Source organism: Microtus pennsylvanicus, chromosome 1 (genome assembly GCF_037038515.1).
Source record: "Microtus pennsylvanicus isolate mMicPen1 chromosome 1, mMicPen1.hap1, whole genome shotgun sequence".
Lineage (NCBI taxonomy): Eukaryota > Metazoa > Chordata > Mammalia > Rodentia > Cricetidae > Microtus > Microtus pennsylvanicus.
The window spans coordinates 25,817,617-25,843,213 of record NC_134579.1 but is presented as its reverse complement, the minus strand read 5'-3'; the positions used below and the strand labels follow the sequence as shown (position 1 = coordinate 25,843,213).

The following is a 25,597-nucleotide window of genomic DNA, read 5'->3' as shown; positions in this document are numbered from 1 at the left end:
GTGTGTGTGTGCGCACGGGTGCGCACCTGCACGCACACGAGAATTTGTCTGCATGTGACAAGCTTGGGTGTCATTGTTTAAGGGCCACCCACTTGTTCTTTGAGACAGGGCTCTTACCATCCTGGAACTCACTGCCGAGGCTGGGCCAGAGAGCCCAGGGATGCTCCTGTTTCTACCTCCCCGGTGTTGGATTCACAAGTGTGCACCACCACACCCAGCTTTCTCACAGGGTTTTAGGGAACTGAACTCGTGTTTGCAAGGCAAGCACTTTACTGCTGAGCTATCACCCCAGCCCTGGAACATTAGTTTTTAAAACATCACACCTATATGAACACCACAGCAAGAGAGACAGTAGCAGAGAAAATAAGGTTTGGTTCTCAAAAGACCTGAGGTTTAAATGGTAATGTGTGAGCAAGTGATTTTAACAGAGGACATTAAACTAGAGCGACGGCTGATACCAGCGGTTGTAAACCCGACCTTCCTTTCATAGATGGCGACCTCCCACCCCTTGAGCCCTTTGTTCAAGGGTGGTGCAATTCCATATGTGTGTTAAGAGGTCACCGAGGGGAGCCCTGATGAAAGGCTCTAAATATGGCAGGCTCACCTCAGACCTTACTATTTAGAGAGGCCCCTCCTCACCTGTCCCATTCATCATTTCTGCTGAAGTCTGTTTGTTTAGCCGGAAGTGTGGGGACACCAGTGAGAAACCAACATCACACACGTGTGGCTGGAATGGGGACAGTGATATTTTTATATTATCCAACCAACTGCCAGCTCTTAATAACCATTTCCTCATGCCATCTTAACAATGACACCGTTTTCTATCCTTGGAAATTGTTATAGCTCTATGCGTCTCATCCCAAAAGAAAGCTAAAATGGGGAGAAGAGGCGGAGTTAAAACACCCCAGTCAAGGCGGTGGGGAGAATTGACAGGCATTTCTGGACGCCACAGCCTAACCGTGTGTGATGGAATCTCAGACGCTTCTCATCAGGTCATGCAAACATTTCATTTTAAACATCCTTCATAGAATCACAGAATACGGTAAAAATTCTGGCAGTGCGGGAGGCACCCCTTTCCGAACCCGGAGCAAGCTACCTGGGGCATCACTGAGGCTGAACGCGATGCGCACTGGCTGGTCTGCAGGTACCCTGGCTGTGCTGATCATGTGGGCGCCTGAGGCCCGGCCTTCTCCTGGGTCTTCCAGCTGTAAGGACAAGAGATAGCCACTGTCACTTTACCCAACACTGGTCTAGGACACCCCATAGACCCTCAGAAACTAGAAGGGAAAGTTAGTAAGTTGCCTTTTCTCATGTTGTAGATTCCTGGTCCATTTTAACTTTTTTCTGGCTTCTACAAAAATTACTTTGATAATAGACATTCAGAGTGGATAAAATGCAATTTTTTAAATCTCTATTTCATATTCTTAATATCCCATTGATAAGTTTAATCCTGACTTTGGAAGGTCGCCTATATTGTTGTTGTTGTTGTTTTTGTTTTTAATGGGAACAACATAGAAAAGATACCATCTTAATAAACATCAGATAACTTCAGACTCAGTTACCTTTCTAGCTTAAAAGCCAATTTAGGGGATGAGGAGATGGCTCAGCTTGAGAAGTGCTTGCCATCCAATTAGAAGAATCAGAGGTCAATCCTCATGTAAAAAGGAGGGGGCAGGGTGGTACACACTCGTGACCTCAGTAAAGAAGAGACAGAGACAAGAAGATCTCTGGGGCCCCCAGGGCAACTTGCCCAGCCTAACTGACAGCAAGCCCCAGGGACTAGTCAGAGACCAGGTCTCCCAGAACGAGGAAGACAGAGCCTGAGAAATGACTCGGAAGGTTGGTCTGTGTCTTTCATGCTTGTGCACACCCGCACACCCATGCAGACACACAACACGCAGACACACAAAGCCTAAATTAAAAACAATGTTTTGTTTGGGAAGGAGTAAAGAATCAATACAATGAAATCATTTGAAGTAAGTCCCAAACCATCTTTAACCATGTTACACTTGTTGTATGAATATTGCATTCGCAACTATCTGATGTCCTAGAAATCTGTCCAACATTTATGCTTAAGGTTTCACCTCATAATAGCAGGCTACAGCAAAACTTGTCCGTGGGGCACACAGCTGTAATTACCAGCGCTTGGGACGTGGTAGTGGGAGGATCGGCCGATCTGAGGCAATATTTACTGAATAGAAAGTTTGAAACCAGCTTGGGCTACATGAAGCTCTGTCTTTTAAATCAAAACAAAACCCAAAAACATCCTATGAAGATTTGACTCTACCTATTAAATTATCATTTAGTCAATAAACTTAGAGCTAATGAGTGAGAAATATCCTTTGCGTAAGATAGCAAGAGCAAAAACTGTACTTAAGGGAATTTAACATAATTATACTTTGAGGAAGATATTTGATAATTTGATGTTCAGTGGGTCTAGGAAAACATGTTGTAATAAATACATAATATGGTTGTTATTTAGATACATATATTTAACATTTCTATTTTTGGTCATGCCTCTCTTAAACTCGCTCCTCTCCTTCTCATGTAGTCAGAAAAGCAAAAAAAAAAAACCTGCATGACATTTTAAGGAAAATGTCTCCAAAAATGGCAAAATATAAATAATGTCTTTAGCCATCCTTGGCAGGATCCTGGGAACCTCTGCTCCAGAACATTTTCTCATGGTCAGGTCTCTTACTTTTTCCCATAGCTTTTCTGTCTAAAAATAGTGTCCAGAGAGCTGAGTGCTGTTTTTACAGTTACTTAGGCGGGCAAGCTCAGGACATACATTTGTACCAGTACACTCAGATGCGCATACATTTTGAACCATCTTAGGTACCATATGGAAAGAAAAAAGACTTATATTAACCACCCAGTAAAGCTAAAACAACAACAACAACAACAGAGCAACTGTCGGTGAGCCACTGAGAGTTCTGCTGAGCCCATTAAGTTAACTCTATGAATAGCTCTGAGCCTGGACATTCTACACACCGTGGCATGTAACCATAAGTTACAAAAGGATGGTATCCTGGATTTGCCATGATTTAACACAGGATTTCTTGCTTTTACAAAAACAACCCTCTGGCACACTGCTGTGTAGATTCCTCTGCCTGGTATCAAGTATTCTTTTAGCCACCTGCCTCTGAAGAAATAGCGCAGATTGTCTCAAACAGAACAAAGCAAACAAAGGCCCCAGAAGTTGCAGCTGAAAGGCAAAGTCTTGCTGCTGGGCATCCCACAGCACCCAGTCCACCTGAGCGTGACTTCGAGGGATAACCTAGCTCGCTCCTCTTCCGGTTCACCCCTCCACACTTTCCCACGTGAAGAAGCGCACGGGGTGGAAATCTGTCTCTGGGGCTTACTCAACAGACCTCTGCTCCGGTTTCAAGCTAGAGAGATGAAATTGATGAGGACAGCTAAGGACCGCACAACAGAAAATATCTGTCTCCCTCTGAAAGAATGATGCCAAGGTCCTGCGGATGTTGTGATCCACACAGCGTCTATGACTTGCCTTTCCATCACACCTCCCGGGGAAAGCGGCTGCTGGTCCCTTCTCCTGGCCGCTGTAATAGAGCCTTAGTTAAGCTGCCGGTGCTCGGAGTGGTTAGTTGCGTCTCACACCTGCTGCCTTACCTCACTTAGTGGAGAGTCTGCACTTGTGTAATCCAGGGCCAGCCACTGCCTTGGCCAGTCGTTGCGTGTGTGGAGTCAAGACGCAGCGAGAGAGCAGTCTGCACCTGCTGCATAGCAGCCACTGACACGCTGAGGGGCAGAGACAGCTGTCCCGGCTCTACACCACTACCTGCTCAGCCCCAGACCCCAGAGTCCCAGCCCACAGGACCTCCCCGTTCCGCTTCCTTGCACAGCCCCTCTCTCCTTTCCTTGCTACTCCAACAGCCAGGATGTTGTCATGTTTCTAGAAAAAGCAAGAGCAAAAGAAAAACCCTCCTCCTGTCAGAAGCATTGATAAACAGCGAGTTGTTGAGAGTCCAAATGTTTTAATTCATTAGTCCTGGCAAACCTAAAATACAAACAGTCTTGCTTCACGAGACAGGAATGTCTTCGCGGTGACCCAATCTGTGTCTGTGTCTATTCCAGCAAACTGGCAAAGATAGCATGACTCTAGTCAGCAAAAATGTCAGCGCTGCTAGGCCCAGCCAACTTGGACAGGCCACTAGCTGACTCTTGGATCATAGCTGTGATGATCCCATTAAGAAGGCGAGGTCTGAGGTCGAGCAGGGCCTGAGCCTGATGACTTGATCCATTCTACAAATGCAGACATTCACAAAGGGGGTCAATGATGAACAGGGAGCATGAGAATCCTTCGACCTTCGTTTTACAACTGTAAACTTGAATGTCTTGGGTATTTAAAAATAACTGAGCCATGATGCTAAGGTTAGATAGTTAAATATGAATAATATTGACAGAATATGCAAACACAAGCCACCAACTGAAAGAAAATACTTGCCAGATTCACACAGGCATTCAAAGTCTGCAAGGAAATCTTCAACTGAGCAATAGGGAAACAATCAAGTCCGGAAAGGGGGACAAGACTCTTGAACAGACATGTCATCAGCAGGGGTGAATGGATGACGGGGAAAGCCATGAAACATGACCCGCTTTTATGTCACTAGAGAGTCACAGGCTGAAACAATGCTGCACTGCTGTGCACCTGTCCCCATGGCCCACATCCGCAAACAAATGATCAAGAACATATGTAAAAGAATGGTACTTCACTTCTCCTGGGAATGCAAAGTGGGAAAGGAACTTCGGAGTGCAAACTGATCATTTCTTCCTAAGCTAAACACATCCTTACCACGCAATGTATCAATCACAGGCTGCTGAGTGGCCCAGCATCCAGGTTCACATGACATTAGATTGGAATTATCTCGATGCACACATTCAGCCTCAAAGCAATAAAAGTTGTCCATCCTTTGGGAGCTGAATAGGAGGTGAATAGTTGCTGTGTCTTGAACCTTAAATGTCATCCAAAGGTCCATGCATTGAAAGCTTGCTCTGCTACCCACAGCACAACTGGGAGGTGGTGGAAACTTTCAGGGTTGGGGTCTCATTGAAGAATTTAGGTGACAGAGGTGTGTGCCTTAAAGGAGATTATCAGTGTCCCAGCCCCTCCTCATCCTCTCTCTCTGCCTCCTGAATTTAGTGATGTGAGCAGTTTCTTGTATCACATCCTCCATGATAAATTGCCTCCCCACAGGCACAAAGGCCACAGAACCATGTGAGTATGGGCCACAGCCTCTAAAACCATGAGACCAATCTAATTTTCCAGGCTTATAAGTTGACTTTCTTAGGTCCTTTGCCAAAACAGTAAAAACTAATGCGTAACAGTAAAAACATCACGTCTTTATTGATTGCCACCTCAGCTCTCCAGGTCCACTTCTTGGAAGCCTGATGGTGACACTGATGTTGCTGAAGTTATCGGTAGCTGCTAGCATCTGGATTCCAGTGAAACCGAGTTAGGGATGGAAAAACAGACTGAGGCAGCACCTTTCTTAAAGTGACAGGTCACATTAAATACATGAAAATCATCTCTTTCCATGGTTGTGGAACTAGTACCTGACAGACGCAGCAGCTCTCAGTCCCAGAGTCACAAAGATCCTGGGAGGCTGTCACACTGATGGCTACATCTTCTACATGTCAAAGATGTCTTCAAGATGGTGGTGGGGCAGATGTTATGGAGGTAAAGATTGTGACAAAGGGTAATTTGGCAACAATAAGTAGGGAATAAATACAAAATGTCTAAACATTTTAAATATGCTCTGCCTGAACCTGAGAATATAAATTGAAGCTTTTCCAACCATAACACCTACTAACTCTTCTGTTGTCTTATGAGTGATGGTGCATCTCTGGACTTGTTACCCACAACACACTCAAGACAGCAACAAACAGGAAACACAGTGCAATCTATTTCCACAACTGAAACCCAAAATAACTACATGGCACTTTAGGAATACAAAAGAATTAAGCAAAATTCTAATATATGTGCACCTGAAAATACTAACACATTAACAGTATGTGTCTGAGTGATACTAATATCCAAGAATTTTATTTTATTCTTTTCAGCAATAAGTACTTCACTGTTTGTGTTAGTCAGCTTTCCATATCCATGACAAAATACTCGCGGTAAATCAAGTTAAAGGAGGAAGGGCTTGTTTCGTCTCATGTTTCAGGGGCTTCCTTCCATGGTAACTTGGGCCCATTGGTTGGAGTCTGTAGCAGAATCGTGCATCATTGCAGACACATTTGATGGAGAGGGTGTTCTCCCTCATGGACAGAAGCAAAGGGAGAAAATTCAACAGTCTCCTAAGTGTCCCAGCTAAGGATCAAGTCTAGAACATATGGGTCTTTGAAAACCCTCTAGACTCAAACTAGATCATTGTTATTTGGGGAGTTATCTTAAGCAGAAGGGGACTTTGGACTGGGAATAGTGTGCATGCCTTTAATTCCAGCACTTAGAAGTCAAAAGCAGGAGGATCCCTGATATGGGATTCTCCTCTGTATGCTATGAATATGTTTTATTGCCATTGGTTAATAAAGAAGTTACTTTTGGCCAATGGCTTAACAGAATATAGTCAGGCTGGAAAAGATATATATAGAGAGAGTAGGTGGTGTCAGAGAGAAACCACATAGCCATCACAGGAGACAGACACCAGACACAGGACAGAACCTTACTGGTAGGCCACAACCACGTGGCAATAGATTAATAGAAATGGGTTAATTTAAGATATAAGAGCTAGCCAATAAGAGGCAAGAGCTAATAGGCCAAGGAGTGGGCTTCATAGTGAGACCCTAGTGTGTGTGTGGAGAGAGATAGAGAGAGAGAGAAAGAGAGAGAGAGGAAGTTGGAAGGGGGCATGGGAGGTGTGGTGGATCTAGGAGGAATTAAAGGAAAGAATAGGGAGTAGTATGATCAAAATATTTTAATGGAATTCTCAAAGAACATAAAATGTTTTTAAGAAAAGCTAACAATGAATTAAAGAGGGGTAAGAATACAAGAGGCAAAAGATTGTTTCACACTATGTTCTGGGCACAACACAGCGATGTCATCATGGTCTCACAGGCACTGAGGTTGCCTTCAGTGACCTGCATAAGATTAGACCTGTCAGTCGTCAATCATGTGTGGATCAGGGAGGGTTCACTAGGAACCTTACACTCTCTGCTGCACTATTGGCTGTGATGGATTCTGGGGTGGGGGTGGCTATTTTATCCCTCCTGATGAGCCCACTGACTGGGCTCTGATGGTCACACAGATGGCTCTAATTAAATTTAATATATCACAAGCAAAACAAAACTACATGAATAGAGGAAAGAAACTTGAAGTGATAATGAGGGAGGGGGAGAGAAACAGAGGAGACCTGACAGTAATCAGAATATGCTATATATGTGTGTGGAACTGTCCAAGAACAAATACATTAAAGCTACTTTTTAAAAGATTAAAGTACATACACTTACTGACTAAAGCTAAACCAAGGAATAGTAGATAAATATTTATGAAAACCGGGACAAAGAGCATAATGAACTTGCACGTGCGTGCACACACACATACACACATACACACACACACACATGCACACACATTCACCTATGTGAGTGTAAATCAGACACTTCACAGCTCTGTGCCCTAGTTTGCTTGACTAGGCCAGCAAATTTGCTGTAAAGAGTCAGATAATGAATACACTGAATGAATAAAAAAATAAGATGCTTAGCATCCTTAGCCATCAGAGAAATGCAAATCAAAACTACTTTTGAGATTCCATCTTATACCTGTCAGAATGGCTAAGGTCAATAACACAAGTGACAGTTTATGCCAGCAAGGATGCGGAGCAAGGGGAACACTCCTCTACAGTAGGAGTGCCAACTTATACAGTCATAATGATGATCAATGTGACAGTTCCTCATAAAATTGGGAATCAAACTACTTCAAGATCCAGCTATACCGTTCTTGGGCATATACCCAGAGGACATTTCATCCTACCACAAGGATACTTGCTCCACTGTGTTCATTGAGACTAATAACCAGAAACTGGAAAGCACCTAGACGTCCCTCAACAGAAGAATGGATAAAGTAAATGTACATTTACACAATGGAGTATTACTCAGTCATTAAAAAATGGCATCTTAAAATTTGCAGGCAAATGGATGGAACTAGGAAAGAAATCATCCTGAGTGAGGTAAGTCAGTCTCAGAAGGAGAAATATGGTATGCACTCCCTTATAAGTAGATGGTTCAGCAGTTAAGAACACGGGAGGACCTGGGTTTGACTCCCAGCACCCACATGGCAGCTCACAACTCCAGTGTCAGGGTATAAGACAACTTCTTCTAGCCTCCACAGGCTCCAGACTCATATCACGACACACTTGATGTATGTGCAAACAAAACACCCAAGCACATAAAATAAATAAATAAATTCAGATGAGAATGTGCCCAGCTATAGTAAGCATGTAAAAAGAAGCATATTAAAAGACATAGTTGTGGGCTGGAGAGATGGCTCAGAGGTTAAGAGCACTGGCTACACTTCCCGAGGTCCTGGGTTCAATTCCCAGCAACCACATGGTGACTCACAACCATCTGTAGTGAGATATGGTGCCCTCTTCTAGCCTACATGCAGACAAAACACTGTATACATAATAAATAAATCTTAAAAAAAGACACGGTTGTATGTGAGAAACTGTAGGGTTTTTTATTAAACAGATTTTTTTAAAAATGTAAAAAAGTAGGTGGTGGATAATTACAAACTTTTAAAAAATATAAGAAGCATAGCAACCTTACATTTGGGTTTTAGATAAAAAATTAAAAATGAGTTGAAGAAATAAGATGATCAAGGAAAGTAGATGTTTGAAGTGCCTGGATAATGAATTAACCATAAAATCAATGATTCTAGGAATTATTGTTTTCAATGCCATTGCTTGAAATAATAGTATTCTTTGGTTATGTTTTTAAAAGGGGTGTTCTTGCCTTTTGTGGGTACACACTGGAATATTTACAGATGATTAGAAATTTAGACTATCTTTAGGATAGCATTTAGAAAACTAAATCTATCTATATTGCAATAAAAAACAAAATGTAACACTTAGTTACACTATTTCTTCTAGGTTATATTATTGGGAAACATGTGGATGTTGGATTATATAAGATAAATGTGATTTTCTTATTACCTAAAACCATTAGAGGAAATTTCATTTTCTCTCCAAGAGCTCAATGTCTAAGCTGTTGTCAGAATAGGAACACAAATGTCAACTTTAATCAATGACAACTGAAAAACTCGGGGAGTATAAAGCCTTTGAATTTTTTAGATAAACCATTTTTCAAAAGATAAAGACAAAACAGCACTTTATTCCAGTTGGGAAAGCTCTGGTTTATCTAATGTGGGTTTTGTGGCTAGTTCTTCCTAGACCAAGAGCCTGAGATGAAATTTTGCTCCACTATCTGTTTTGGTGTGGCCCAGCACCTAGAAATGTTTTTGTTTTTGTTGTTGTTTGTTTGTTTTTCACTTTTAATAAAATTTGTGACATTTGAAAATTGTAAAAAATACTAACTTTATTGTCTAAAATGCAGTTTTCCTGGCATTCTGTTAAACAATGTATTTGCTATTTTTCCAAATAAAATTTTATTGGAGTCCTTCCAGTTTGTCTATTGTCTGTGTCTGCTCAGTTTAGGTCGGGAATGAGCAATTATGATCAAGGTTGTGTGGCTTGCAAAAAGTTACCCAAAGTCATTCTACAACTTCTTCTTTCCTCTTTTACTGAAAATGGATTCTTTTCTCATACAATATATTCTGATTCTAGTTTTCCCTCTCTCTATTCCTCCCAGGTCCCTCCCTCACCTTCTCTCCCCTCCAGATCCATTCCCTTTCTGTCTCTCATTAGAGAAGAACAGGCTTCTAAGAGATAGCAACCAAATATAACAAAATTAAATATAATAAGATGATGCAAAAATTAGCATATTGAAGTTGGACATGGTGACCCAACAGGAGGAAAAGAGTCCCAAGATCAGCCACAAGCCAGAGACCCACTTGTTCTCACACTCAGGAGTTCCACAAAAATGCTAAGCTAATAGCTGTGCTATATATGCAGAGGACCTGGTGTTGACCCATAAACACACTGTGCTTACTGCTTCAGCCTCTTTTAGGTCATACGTACCTTGCTTAGTTGATTCAGAGGGCTTTGTTCTCCTGTGTTCCTCCATCCCTTCTAACTCTTACACTCTTTCTGCCTCCTCTTCTGTGAAATTTCCTGAGCTCTGATGGGAGGAATTTGATGGAGACCTCCAATGTAGCCTTTCTCTTCACAAAAATGTCTGGCCATGGTCTCTGCATTTGTTTTCATCTGCTGTTGGAAGCCTCTCAGATGATTACTGGATAAGGCACTGATCTATGGGTACAGCTGAATATCATCAGAAATTATCTTATCGATTTTGTTGTTGTTGTGTAGGCCCATAGTGTTTGGCTTTACCCTTGGTCTCTGGGTTATCTCATCTCTGGTTCTTGGTTACCCAAGCAATGCCAGGTATGGGTTCCTGCCTGTGGAGTGGGCCTTACGTCAAATCAGACATTGGCTGGCTATTCCCACAAGTTCTGTGCCACCATTGCCGTAGCATATTTTGCAGGCAGGACAGATTGTAAGTCAGAGGTTCTGTGGCTGGGTTGGTGTCCACATTTCTCTTTCAGGAGCCTGCAGAGAGCCTTCCTGAGCCAAAGAGACTGGAAGGTAAGAGTGAAGGTTACCACGTGGGCACCAGCTCAGATTCTCCATGTTCAACAAGTAGGTGTTGTCCTCAGAAGTAGGGCCCCACTGTCAGTTTGGGTAAAGCAACCCCTTGTCTTGGCAGCAGCCAGAGTTGTTTGGGGATTTCCTTGGGACCCCCTTGGCTAAGAATGCAACCCCAGTCACACCACTGGAAGCCTCACCTGACTACAAAGGTTGACACTCAGGATCCCCCATTATTAGGAGTACCCATTAGGATCACGTCTATAGGTTCCAGGGAGTTTCTACTGCACTAGGTCTCCACAACACCCCTGAGTGCCCCCCGATTCAAGCTGAATTTATTTATTTATTTTATGTACATGGTGTTTTGTTTGCACATACATCAAGTGTGCCGTGATACGAGTCTGGAGCCTGTGGAGGCTAAAAGAAGATGTCTTATACCCTGACACTGGAGTTGTGAGCTGCCATGTGGGTGCTGGGAGCCAAACCCCGGTCCTCCAGTGTTCTTAACTGCTGAACCATCTCTCCAGGTCCCTGAATTTTCTTTAAAAGACTACTTCACAGGAAGTAAGCACAATTCATGTCTCCACTTTTGAACTAGATTCCAATTCTAATGGTAACGTGTATTCAGCACAAGGGTAAGACTACACAGAGCTCCTAAAAATCAAGTCTATTATTTAAATACAAACAAGATAATACATTTAAAACACAGCTCAACTGAACACAGTGCACTTTTGAAATGAAACAAATGTATAGAGCATGAACACGGGACATTCAGAAATGCAGGTTCCCTGGATTCCTCCTGCCAACATTGCATCGCAGGTGAGCAATGGGCCCTTGTGGGGTTTCCTTTCTATGGCTTTTACAGCCTGTAGTTGCCTGGTGCCTGTGACATCATTGGCAGAACAACACACCATGCAGACAGCGATGAGCATCTGCCGTCCATGAAAGCTGTTCATGCTCTCTGCTAACCAATGAAAACAGGCCTCTTAGAATCAAGCCTTAATCCGCTATATTCCCTGGGCCTCATTTTAAGGTCTTATTGTTACTTCGAATTATTAATGAAATTCTTTCAACTGTTCCTTAAAACTTCAAATTGACTGAATCTAGGAACTCCGGTTTCCAAATCTAGAGTTTGTCAAGTTGACAACCAAGATGAATGGTTACAAGAGCCTGCTGTTTTTGTATGGAAAACCTTCTATTTCCAGAAAGAATTAAAACAAAAACAAACAAACAAACAAAAACCAAACCTCCCAAGGGAATGATGGCAAGAAAAAAAAAGAAGAGTAGATCTGAGTGACCCATTTCTCCATTTCTAAATTATTGCTAACCAAGTTAACATGACCTTAGCTTCCATAGAGCACAGTTGGGATCAGAAACCTGGGAAACTCAAGAACCTACTAGTTCTACAAGCAGATTTTATATAAGTTGATATTAAAATGATATAAACTGACTTTCTTCACCTTTGGGACAGCTCTAGTGTAGGCCGACTCCATTTCCAGTTGGAGTTCCCCTGTGACAAGGCTGCTACTTCCTGCACGTGCCTCCAGATCTATAAGCCCAAAGGGAAGAGAAGAATTATTGTCCTGAGCCTTCGAACCAAGCCTGAACGCCGCGGTCTTCACTGTAGTTAAGAGGGGGAGTACTGTACCACATGAGACCTGTAATGGGTCCACAGGTGACCTTGAATATGGAGAGACTTATTTTCTCACCTCATCTTGAAGGAATTTATGTTAGGAAGGAGGAATAAAAGAAGAAGGGAAGAAGGGAGCAGGAAGGAAGGAAAAAAGGGAAGGAGGAAGGGAGGGAGGGAGTAAGGGAGGGAGGGAGGACGGAAGATGGATGGAAGAGGAAAGTGGGTGAAGAAAAGGAAATTCAAAGGTTCTAAGCTAATACCTTCACGGATAGAATGTGTTGGACTCATGAAATACCTTGGCTTCAAGATAAGGATGAGACGCTGCGTGCAGGAGGCAGACACCAACGGGCAGATATTCAGCTATCTGCACTAATTCGTGTGGTATTTAATGTGCAAGGCTGCCCTTTAACATTCCTGTTTTATAAAGGAACAGAGAGTTAGAAAGTCTCAAATATTTGCCCAATGTTCCATGACTCAGGAATTACACTCAGTTTCTTGCCAAAAATAAATCTTTTCAACAACGCACCAAAATTTTCTTCACCTTTGAAGAAGATGCTTTCCTATTGCTCCTTGAGAAGTTCTTTTTTTTGTCTTTAAATATTTTTATTAATTCTTTGAAATTTTCATACAATGTATTTAATGATATTCACTCTCACTCCTCCCCCCAGTTCCTCCCAAATCTACCTCCCACCTTCCCACAACCTCTGAACTTCATGTCCCTTTTTAAAAACAATGAAGGGAGTCCAGTTTGTAGTGCCCATATGCTCTTTGGTGTGGGGCCATCCAATGGACATGGCTGGCCTCTCAGGGGCCACACCCTTAAAGAAAACTGACTCGCTTTCCCCAGAAGCCACCAACAGCTAACACCTTCTTGGCGAGTGGCAGAGGCTTGTGAGCCCCTCTCTCCTCCATGCTGGAATACTGACCATCTTGATCTGGCACAGCGAGCCCCTCTACCCTCCAAACTGGAATACTGACCATCTTGATCTGGCACAGCTCTTGGGAAGTCAACCACAGCTGCTGGGAGTTCATGAGCACACTGGTCCTTTCACGTCCAGAAAACACTGCTGTGGACAGATACTCTTGGACCTTCAGGGTAAGCAGCTTCTTCTCAATAGAGGAAGAATACAAAGGGGCTTGCTTATTTTACCCATCAAATACTGTGGATACAAATCTGACAGCTTCCTCCAGTGAACTAAATCATGAGTTATGCCTTGTGCAAGAATTTACTATGACATCCCTATAGACCAGTGGTTCTCAGCCTTCCTAATGTTGTAATCCTTTCATACAGTTCCTCATGTGGTAGTGACCTCAATCATAAAATTATTTTTGTTGCTATTTCATAACTATAATTTTTCTACTACTATGAATCATAGTGTAAATATCTGATATACAACCCCAGAGGGGTCACGACCCACAGGTTGAGAACCACTACTATAAATAGCATTAGAACTAGATAGAATCTCAGACAAATGCCTTCTTCGGGAAACCATACACAAGAGAACAAAAGGACAGTGCTGAGAACTCAGTGTCCACATTTGGAGGGATACTTCCAGTAGCAGCCTTGTCCTCATCAATTTTACTTTCTAGACATGTACACATACCATCAAACACAACCTTTGAGAGCAAACTACGACCCTGAAAAGGAAAGGATGTATAACGTTTAAATGTTTACAAAGGTTTCTGTCCTGCCTGGTCCCACAGCCCTTCAGTCCCAAAGAAACACACAGAGGACTACATTAATTATAAACTAGTTGGCCTATTAGCTCAGGCTTTCTTATTAACTAACTTACATCTTACAGTAACCCATAATTCTTGTCTGTGTCAGCCACATGGCTTGGTACCTTTATTAGAGAGGTATTCTCCTCTTGTTTCCTCTGTGTCTAGGTAACGACGGCAGACTGACCCTTTCCTCTTCCCAGAATTCTCCTGTTCTGGTTACCCCACCTCTACTTCCTGCTTTGCTACTGGCCAACCAGCATTTTATTAAACCAATACAACTGACAAATATTTACAAGGTACAAGATCATTGCCCCACAGCATTTAAATTTTGAAAGGAAGTCAGGAAATTTTTCTAATATCCTTGAAATTGGGGTTTCTTTTTCTTTACCTCTCTACATAGAATCTTCAGCTAAATCTCGCTAATTCATTTTTGGAAAGGCTATACATGTAACATAACACCAAACCTGTAGATTTTCCAAACCCCAGCTTTGAGCCTCTTTTGTTTTACCTTTGCTGTGTTGGCAGTAATGGAGTTGCTAGAAGTAACTTGTGGGAGTGAACTAGGAAAAGTAGTGTATGTTTGCTGTCCATACATTTTTGCAATTGTCTCAATAGAGTGTCCAGAGTATGTTATTGGGCTTTCCCATTTAGAAATGGTACCTAGGATTAGCCCCATCACTATCCCAAGAGAAAAAACTTCTGATACTAAAAGTCATAGTTTATACTGATTGTCAATTTGAAAGGATCTAGGCTCACCATGAGGAAAATCTCTGGGCACATATGTGAGGGTTTTTACATCAGTTTAATTGACATGGGAAGATACATCCCAAATTCTGATGGGACCATAAGCAGAAGAAAGTGGGCTGAGCACAACAGCATTCATCATCGTCACCTGACTCGGATGCCATATAACCAGCCAGCATTCTGCTCCTACCACCCGGGCTTCCCTATCTACCACCATATCTTCCCTATGACGGTGCAATGAGCCCCTTGAACTGTGAGACAAAATAAAACCTTCTCTCCTAAATTATTTCTTGTTAGATATTTGGTCAAAGCAATAATTTTAAAAAAAGGAAATAATACTGAGTGGAGATGTCTCAGGCTCCACCCCTCCCGACAATGGAGCCATTGCCCCTCCTTTCAGTGTCCTCAAACACCCCAGCTTTGATGTCAGCACTGTGGTTTTGAGGATCAAGTCCCTCACTGCTGTCACTTTCTCTGTGTGGTCACCCGGCCTTGTCCTCTGGGTCCTCTGTTCAATGTCACGCTAAAGCACTTAGAACATTGGACGTCTGTGACTTGCAGGTTTACCTCCCAGCCTTCAGACACTGTAGACACCACTCCTGCATAGTGTGGCAAAGATGGACGACACAGAGAACTGTAGTGACCAACCGGATGAGAAGCTGCTGATAGGGCAATGATATTCCGGGTCATGATGGCGCACTCTTAATGATACCAAAGTCAAGCATATCAGTTTGATCGCCAGTTCAAATATCCTCAGTGTCTTCAGGAATAAGGTCAAATGTAAAACCACACAGAGGGCATGGTGAGGAATGAATGCCTTAGCTATTCACTGCTGAGCACAAAAGCCATTAACATACAATCTGGAGAAGACCAATGTCGTGTGTGACGTCACGCCATTCTATCTACCTTTCATCTCGGTTTTGTCTCTTACTCACTAGCTGTGCTGCCTAGCATCTCTCAGCCTTGTTTTCTTTTTAGGAAGACAGATATTTAAAAGTGATAGTTTACAACGTTTCTTGTAATTCTAACTTTGCTAATTTTAGGAGACAATGCTGGCCCTTAACTGAAAATATAATTACTCCCAAAAATCTCTCCCTCTCTTTGATTCAGGAAAAAAAAGAGTGAACTGGTTTGTAATAAACTAAAAATACATTTTACAGCAGCCATCAAGAAAAGCACAGAATGGAGCTAATCCCTTCTTTCCCGGCTGAAGCCGACCTCCGATTTCACTGCCAAGCCCACTTAGTCATCAAATATCTGGTACCCAAGCAGTACCCGTTCAGTCCCTGATTATACCATGAAACCCGAGAGCATCCCAAAAACTGACAAGGAAGTGATGGTGTTTTGTTCATCAAAACACTTTTCAAATGAAGCCATCACATCCTAAAATAGTGTAGTAGAATCATCCATCAGGACATCTTCCTGGAGGCGAGGCGTAGAGAACTGTGCCGTTACAAAAATGACTGAGCGCAGAAGCCTAACAAGACACCTGTCAATCCGCCTTTTTTTAGCCCCGCTCCTTTCCATTCATGCGAGTTGTCTGACACAAACACATTTTGCTGACGGTTCCGTGTGTGCTTGAGCAATGACACCATTAGAACAAAAATGGAGTTTTGGATATTTCCGTCCACTTCTTAAAAGGACATTTTAAGAATTACAGTATTAACCACAAATGAACGGCCGCCCGGCCTTTCAAACGAAACACGGAAATAGCATGTTAAGTCCATCTGTAGAGAACCAGGTCCCTACTGCCGCTGCAGCTAAATGGGGCTGAGGATTTCCTAGAAGAGACCAGGAATAGGATCTGACATTTTCCTGGAACAGAAAAATCCAGGGAAAGTCAGGAGATTATCTCCTTTAGGGATAGAAGGATCTCAGATCTTACGATTTATATGAATATTCATTATGCTGAGTAGGAGGGACACACCTGTGACAAGGACAGGTTTTGTACATGCTTTTCTGTTGAGATGGCAGCACAGTGCTCAAGATGAGCAAGACCACAGCTCAAAATCAAAGAGGCAGTTTTGCAGGTTGCCAAATTAACCCAAACAATTTCAATTAAACAAATCTGTACTGTTCTCTATGGTCTCCGTTCCAAGAAAAGGAAGGTTATTTATATATCAGGAAATCATCCCTTCTGGACTAACTATAGCCAATTCACACTAACTATAGCCAATTCGCACTAATGATAGCCAATTCACAGCCTGTATGGTAAAAATCAGTTATATATTCAAATTGTTCAAAGTGCTTTCTGCAGAGCCCAATTAGCACGATTTTAGACTCTTCTTTCCAAATTTGGATTCTGAAATTTGCGATGAATAAGAATGGTACTCCCTTACAAGAGAAAGAGTTATTCTAACACACTATAGTGATGTAATAAATTACATAATAATCATAAGTTACATATGACCACTGTTCTTTTTGTGCATGGAATATAAAAAAGCATTCAAATATGATGTTCGGGAAAATCATCATTATTGACGAGAGCCATGGGATATCCATGAGTAAACTATGCAGGGAGTCTCCAGGCACAGCCCAAGCCTTCCTCTCCTGCCACACTGAACTACCCATGATCCTTCTCGTTCTCACACTATTCAACCCTCAGTTTCTAGGTAGCCATTTATAGAATGTATAAGTGCTATACACTAATTTAAAGGCTTCCAATACTAGTTTATTGAATTCTTACAACAATGCTGTAAATAGGAACATCTTTCTGGGCAGTGACACATGGTCTCACTTCTGGGGGGTCCCCCACTTATATGGTGCTCTGATGTGGTCATCTCAAAAATCTTAACAAGGGTATCCCCATTCCCATTTTATTCCAGTGTGAGCCGAAGACTCTAAAAATGATGGAACTGGTCCTCTCCAGGTTAAAGACCTCAGCATTTTACAGTTGGGGATATGAAGGCAAAGAGAAACTAAGCAACTTCCTGAAGAATGACCACTATCAGGTCCAGGTTGCACCCCCAAGGTGACCCCAACTTTGACCACAGCACATAGGGGAGACAACGGGAGCCATCAAGGCTCAGGTCCTTAGCAGTTCTGTGGGAGATTTCCTTCCATCCCAGTCATTCAGTGCTTCCCAGAGGGGCAGAACTGGGGTGGATAAAGAAAAGGACACACCTTCATAAACAAGTCCGATTTCAAAAAAGAACTGCTTAGCTAGATGAAAGGTGAGAGGGTTTTAAATGGTCGTGGCAGGGGCTTAGCTATTTGAATGACGAGCTAAACAGGATACCTTTGGGGCTATTTCAGACTCTGATTCTCAAATTAGAGCTTTTAGGAGTGGGATCTGGAGCCCTACATGGGGAAGAGGTCAAGGCTGAGCGGGTCACATCAAAGAACCTTTTATAGACCTGCAAGCAGCCCAACCATCCCACTGTCCAATGGGAAAACATAAATCAAAGACTTGCATCAGCTGAGCATCAAATACGAAAGAAAAGAGGGTTCTGAGTCAAGGGCCAAGTTCCCTGTGGAGAGCAGCATCCAGCCTCAGAGCAGCGCCTGGTCCAGCCCTTTCTATCTCACATCATACCTAAAGTAACTGTGGGTGTCTCACGCTGACGAAAATCGACCGCTAGAGGAATGGGATGTTGACATCTATGAACCCAGGTCCTGATCCACCCATCATAAGAGGAAAACTAGTAAGATCATCACTATTTGTTATCAATTGTTTCTGTCTTCACTGGTTTGGTTTGGTTCTGGTTTTTAAGACAAAGTTTCTACTATGTACCTCTGGCTGACCTGGAACTCACAGCAATCCACCAGTCTCTGCTTCCCAAGTGCTGGCATTAAAGATGTATGTCAAGCACACCGGCCCCACCGCCGCTGCCCTTTCATAAACAAACAAATCTCTCATCTCATTCATTGTGTCATAACTTCCAAAGGTCAGTGAAACCACTCGCGATGGTCCAAGGAGAACCAAAGAAATCCACTATTCTGAACCAAACACACTCCATTGCCATACACCCTGCCCAGCACAGACCAGAACCAAATGAGAAATGCTAAACAGACCTAGAAACCAGTAGTAGGGGAGCACTATGTGAAAACGAGAGATTTTAAAGAAGCTCAAGAGTCTCCAACAACATGCACGTCCTTTGTTTGAATTAAGTGAGGCAAATACAAACCCAACCCTGCTTACACTAGTATGATTTTCCAAAAAGCCCACAAGGGCCTCCTTGTGTGTTAATATTTAACCAATTACTAATCTAAACCAACCATTGTCTCCTTATAAGGTCTCCCAAGATACCACTCCGTTCACAGAATCCAAGGATCGGGTGAGAAAAGAGCCTTTCCTGACTTGAAATACATTCTGCATTCGTTGCTTACAAGACAATCTGACGTAGCATCCCCTCGACAGCATCCTTGTTTCACGTGCAAAGAGAAATTCTAACACAGAGTAGGAAGCAGCAGTATGGAGGCCCTAGTTGGCAGCAGAGGCACTTAGAGAAAAGGTTGTCTCCTCGGGGTTTGTGAATGCTGAAGTCACCTTCAACAACACAAAGTCAGAAGGGAGTTCAAATTGGACAAGGCTCTTTGCTGCTCCTCGCCTGGTCCTTGGGTGTTGTGGGGGAGGGGGGGTTGCTGAAGACCTCACTGTATGTAATAGCACCACCTTGCTCTTCAAGGAAGTTCCTGGACAGAGAGATGTAGTTGTGAACATGTTCAGGAATGTCCAGAAATCATTGTATCTATCTACTGCCCTACTGACAAGGGCTAATTGGGGGGGGGGGGACAGTAGGTGCCAAAGCCAGACTCATGCTGTTTGTTTGTTTCGGGACTGGTATGTGACTTTTCTCACCACGGTGACATCATAGTGACACAAAGGCAACATCAGAGCTGGACACAGTAGTGCACGCCTTTAATCCAGCACTCGGGAGGCAGAGGCAGGGGGATCTCTGTGAGTTCTAGGCCAGCCTGGTCTACAGAGAGAGGTCTAGGTGGCCAGCCAAGGATACATACATGTAAGACCCTGCTCACTAAATAAATAAATAAGGAAAAAAGGAGGTAACTTAAGGAAGGAAGGCTTTGCTTTTCTTCACAGCTCAAGGGTATGCCCATCAATCATGGCAGAGAAGGTGTAGGTAGCTCTAGCTGTGGTTGCAAGAGGATAAGGCAGCAGCAGGCCACACTGCGTTCCTGCTTGTCCCTTTTAATCCAGTCCACACTCCAGCCTGTGGGACAGCACTGTCAGCATCTCTGGGGTGATCCCTACAGATTTGCCTACAGGTGTGTCTCCCAGGTGATTCTGAATCCAGTCAACTTGACAAAGGAGAATAATCCTCACAACAAGCTTCACAAATTTTACTATGGGCCCCAATGCTGAGATACCATACAAAGAGCCAACATGTGATATTTTGATCACATTCAGGCAATAAAAGTTTGCTTTGAGTCAGGGGGCAAAGCTAGCCACTCGCTGAGCAAAATTAACCATAGAGGTTTTGGAGAACTGAGGACAGATAGGAGACAGGAAGTAGTAAGGCGGGCCTGTGAGAGGATCTCAGCTTTTTTGGATCGGGGGAACGGGAGAGATGAGAGGTCACTGGTCACTTCTGTGCCACTTCTCTGATCATTCAGGTCTTACCCCATACCTGACTCTTGATTTTTTTTATTGATAAAGAATAATTAGATAAACATGTCAGCTCATTGTATGATATCTCAGTATTAGAGCAACCTCTAACCTGAGTCTGGAAGAACCTAAGGAGAGCGAAGGGATTTTATTCAAGTGTCTCAGCAGTGAGTTGTCCCTTCTATGTCTCTACTTTCTGCCTGCCCATGAGGCGGGGTTGCCAGCACTGGGAGACCTGAACAAAAGGAACTAGGACACAGTGAAGGTCAGAGAAAAACAACACAGAAGGAGGCCCAGCAGTGGAGAGAGGGATGGGGGATGGGGAGGCCCAGCAGTCAGATAGAGGGGCGGTGGAAGGGGAGGCCCAATAGTCAGAGAGAGGGTGGGAATGGGAGGGGGAGGCCCAGCAGTCAGAGAGAGGGTGGGGATGGGAAGAGGAGGCCCAGCAGTCAGAGAGAGGGCTGGGGTGGGAGAAGAAGGCCCAGCAGTCGGAGAGAGGGGCTGGGGAGGGGGCCACAATCAGTCAGAGTGTTCAGATTCGCACAGAACAACAGAAACAGAGACAGAGGAGAATGCTTAGAGGAGAACAATGAAGAAGTCCAAACTCAGGTCTAAGAACATCCCAAGGCTAAAAAAAAAACAAATTATTAACTCCCAACTCACATTGCATGAAATGAGTTAAAAGAAAGGAAGGCAATACTGTGACCCCAAAATAGTGGTGGAAAATATCTAATGGAATAAATATCTTAAAGCAAAAGAGAAAATATAACTAGGTACAAATTACAAAGGGAAACAACTTTGGAGGGAAAATGACCACAGGCCAGAAATCCTAGATTCAAATCACCTGCCATATACATCATGACAGAGGTTCTGAAGCACAGCAGAAAACAAAGAGAGGAAACATAAAGGAGGGAGATGATGAGCAACTGACAGATGAGAGAGACAGAGAGAGAGAGAGAGAGAGAGAGAGAGAGGGAATGTACAGAATCGATAGTGCCATTAAGATGATTAGGAAGAAAGATTATATGGAGACTCACAATTGTAAGGAGAGAGACACGTGGGTTGCACATAGAAATAGATCCATACATACCTTCATAACATTGCACATGGATAATGATGCACCACCTAGGAATGCGCATAAAATATTAGTGAGCTAATGCTAATTTTCTCACAAAACCTCTATGAGGATGAAACCAGAAGTAACCGCATGCACCGAGGAGGAAACCGAGGTACAAAGCATTTAATTGGCTGACCCGTGAACACAGAATCAGGGTATCCAGAGCCAGGATGCAAATCCAGATCATCTGGCTTTAAAACAGAGACCTTGGGGTATTCTTCATTCTCAAATAGCAACTCTTAAAAGACAAATATGGGACATGAAGAGACTGGAGGGAAAGGGGTACATTTGTGTGTGAGCTTGAAAGTATGGAGGCCAAAAGTTGATGCCAAGTTCCTCAACCACTCTTAATTTTTAAATGTTTTTACATTTATTCATGTATTTTGTGCTGTGTGTGTGTGTGGTGTGTCAAGTGTGTGTATGTTTGTGCATGAGCCTGTGATAGTCACAGAACAACTCCTGAGGGTCAGTTCTCTCCTTCTACCGTTGGGCTCCAGAGACTGAACTCGTGGTCAGGAAGCACTTCACCCGCTGGCCCTTAAGAATTTTTTTAATACAGTTTATTTACTGTGTGTCTTAGTTAGGGTTTCTAATGCTGTGCAGACACACCACGACTATGGCAATCTTATATGGGAAACATTTCATCGAGTTGGTGGATTACAGTTCAGAGGTTCAGTCCATTCTCATCATGGCAGGGAGCATGGAGCGTGCAGGCAGACGAGGTGCTGGAGAAGTAGCTGAGAGTTCTACTTCTTGCAGGCAACAGGAAGTCAAATGACACACTGGGAGGTATCCTGAGTATAGGAACCCTCAAAGCCCTCCCCCACAGTGACACGCATCCTCTAACAAGGCCATACCCACTTCAGCAAAGTCACACCTCCTAATAGTATTGCTCCCTATGAGATATAAGGCAATTACATTCAAACTACTACAGTGTGTGTGCATACATGTTTGTGTGGAGATGTCCGTGCCACGGCATTCATGTAAAGGGAGTGGATGGCTTATGGAAGTCAGTTCTCTCCTAACGTTTGGGTCTCAGGGACTGAAATCAGGTCATCTGGTTGGTCAACCAGCACCACTGAGCTATCTCACAGCCCTACACACACACACACACACACACACACACACACACACACACACACACATTTTTTTGTAGACAAGGTCTCTCGGTTAACTTGGAGCTCACCAGTTCATCTAGGCTGACCAGTCCAGAGCCGTAGGGATCCTTCTGTTTCCACAGCAGTGGGTTACAGACACACACCATTGCACTCAGTTCTTAACGTGGGTGCTAAGGATCTGAACTCAGGTCTTTGTGCTTGTTGGACTTCTGCCTAGCTCCTGTAGTGTGATTTGAAATTATGTATGGTGATGCCTGCAGCAATATTCTTTGAGGGTAAAACTGCTCTGGTTATCGTGGCGAGGGGCTATCTGTTGTGAGTCCGTATGAATTTTAGGACTAGTCGTTTTAGTGTGGTGAAAAATATCATGGGAGCTTTTTATGGAGATTACATTGAACTTGTATATTGTTCTGAATATTAATTATGATAATCTATAAGCAGAAGCGGTCTCTCCACCTTCAAGTACTTCTTCAGTTTTCTCCTCCATTATTTTAATTGTCAGTGTAGAGCCGTTTTCCTCTCCTTGGATAAATTTACTCCGAAGTCTTTGGTTTTGTTTTGTGTGTGTCTGAAGTTACTATGAGTGGAATTACCATGGTCTTCTTCCTCTGCAAGTTTATTGTAATGTATAGAGGAAACTGCTGGCTTTTTGTATGTTAATTTTGTGTCCTGCTACTTTGCTGAAAGTTTGTTCAGATGTAATGGTAAGGCTCTTAACATTTCCAAGCACGGGATCCTGCCATCTAAAACAGAAACGGCCTGATTATGTCTTCTTACCTTATCCATTTATTATTTCCCTCATCGCTCTGCCTAAGCCCACATGCTAAGCTGAAGAGTTGAGTGCACTCTTGTCCAGTGCCTGCTTTAGATGAAATGCTTCCAGTTTTCCCCCATTTAACATAATGTTGGCTGTGAGTTTGTCCTGTGCAGGCTTTATTACGCTGGAGCGCATTCCTTCTATGTTACAAGCAGTTTCAACACTGTGTCTATTCCTAAGGCTCCATCTTCCATGGCAGATAATTTCTCTTCATGAATCAGATTGATATAGTTCAGAGTTTGTGGACACTGTCCCCCTCTTAGCTCTCAGCTGTAAAGTCTAGTGCACCATGGTTTTTTCTTCCCCTATAAATCATCCCTGAGATGAGACTGGTCAAAGCCTTCAGTAGGAGCACAACCTGGGGCCGAAAGGACTGGCAGGAAAGGAGACAGGTCCTGCGTATGTGACCGGGAGACGCAGTGGGAAGCTAAGTCCTGCTTTAACAGATTACCACTCTGTGGGGTCTGAGGCCCATGAGAGCTTGTGTTCTTAGACATAACAGAGGCAGGAACTGGTCTGGACAGGGTATGCTCACATGTGCACATTCACACACACACACACACTTGGCACTTGAGATTCCAGTCTCAGTTCTGAGTGTTAAGAGATCAGCGGAGAGCAGCAGGAAGAATCGTATCTGCTGAAGGCTAATCACCAGCATGGCATGGGAGCAGGCATCAGGGAAAGGGGAGATGAACCTGTAGGCGAATTTTCCAAGGAAGCACAACTTTAGTGCTGGAGACACAGAAAACTGGTCAGGACCAGCCCAGGACTCATCAGCCATTAACTGGGTCTGTGGAAGCCGCACGGATGGGCAGAACTCACGAGGCCCCCAGAGGAACGGGAGCTTACAAAGACAATTCTTTTCCCCTTGTCAAGAATCACAACCTTCCCAGCATGAGACCATCCTGCCTACAAACACCAGGCCTTTGCACAGTGCAAGGACCCAGAGTCTCCCCAGGAGAGCTGGCTACCTACTAACAACTCTTAATTAGTGTGAGAGAACTCGGTGTGTGTGTGCGGGGGGGGGGGGGGGGGGGGGGGGGGGCGGGGTGCCTTAGTTCTGTATGCCCCAGATAACCGGCCACTGAGTGTCCAAGGCATGAGAAGACTGCAGGAAGGATGCTTTGGGAAAGATGCGCATGCATAAAGAATGTCACTAGGTGGATGGGGATTAGCTGGAGGACCCACGGCAGGTCATAGCAACGGTACCTTAGGCATGATGCTTCCTGAAGTGCTGTAACAGGAGAGGCTGAGCACACGGTCTGTACTCGGACAGGTCAACAAATACCCAGCCCTTTCCTGTGTGAGTCCAAACGCTCCTGGCTCGGGACAGTGTCGGGTTTCCGTCCTGGACTAAGGGAAGGAAGTTCTCAGATTCAAAGTGAGTAGGTAGGCTGTTCAGAGCAGAGTCTCAGAGATCTGAGATGTCTTCACAAGAATTGTTTGTTCTGTCCACAGTGAAGGGGAAAAGAAACAACGACGATGCTCGTAGCCAGGGAAGAAATCCATACATTTAGAATTATGGGATGGGACTCTTCTCCAGAGACTGCCACAGTTTATAGAACCACAGCTCTCGCTTCGAGGAGATATGAGAAATTACTCTGATAGGAAAACAGAAATAACCTCAAGTTAAAAAGGGAAAGAAAAAAAAACAGAGGGAGACATGGTTAAGCGCACATGCTATTCTCCCAGAGAACCTGGGTTTCAATTCCAGCATCCATGTGAGGTGGCTCACAATTGCTTGTAACTCCATCTCCACAGTGATCTGACACCTCTGCACTCATGTGTATGTGCACATGTGCACATGGCAAGTGCGGATGCCAAAGGGTAGTCTCAGGCAGCATTCCCAGGATCTGCCCACATTGGTTTGGTTTTGGATAGGAGCCTCACAAGGACCTGGAGTTCACCAAGTTGGCTAGCATGACTGGCCAACAAGCCTGGGACCTTTCGTCTACACCTCTCCAGCACTGTGATCTCAACCTGGGTCACCACATGCGGCTGGGTCACCACGTGCAGCTTTTTCCTTTGGTTTGGGAATCACACTTGAGCCGTCATACCTCCATGGGAAATACCTTACCAACTCAGCTCTCTCCCTAGTCCCGCAAGAACTGAACAGTGCAGTCTATGTAATATGCAACCTGATGTTTTCC

At 43.7% G+C, this 25,597-nt stretch overlaps 1 protein-coding gene across 2 annotated transcripts in view; it reads right to left on the bottom strand.

Moving 5' to 3' along the window:
* Positions 1-3,887, bottom strand: part of Map3k7cl (MAP3K7 C-terminal like) — a 41,685-nt gene extending 37,798 nt beyond the window's left edge. Inside the window, exons 1-2 of one of the 2 annotated variants that reach the window (XM_075953787.1) lie at positions 3,634-3,887; positions 1,097-1,205 (exon numbers count right to left, since the gene is read on the bottom strand). In XM_075953787.1, the coding sequence (XP_075809902.1) occupies positions 1,097-1,166 (70 nt within the window). In that variant the 5' untranslated portion in view covers positions 1,167-1,205; positions 3,634-3,887. Of the gene's footprint in view, positions 1-1,096; positions 1,206-3,371; positions 3,552-3,633 lie in introns of those variants that run through there. The other variant, XM_075953797.1, reaches the window with a different exon arrangement.
* Positions 3,888-25,597: the final 21,710 nt, after the last annotated feature.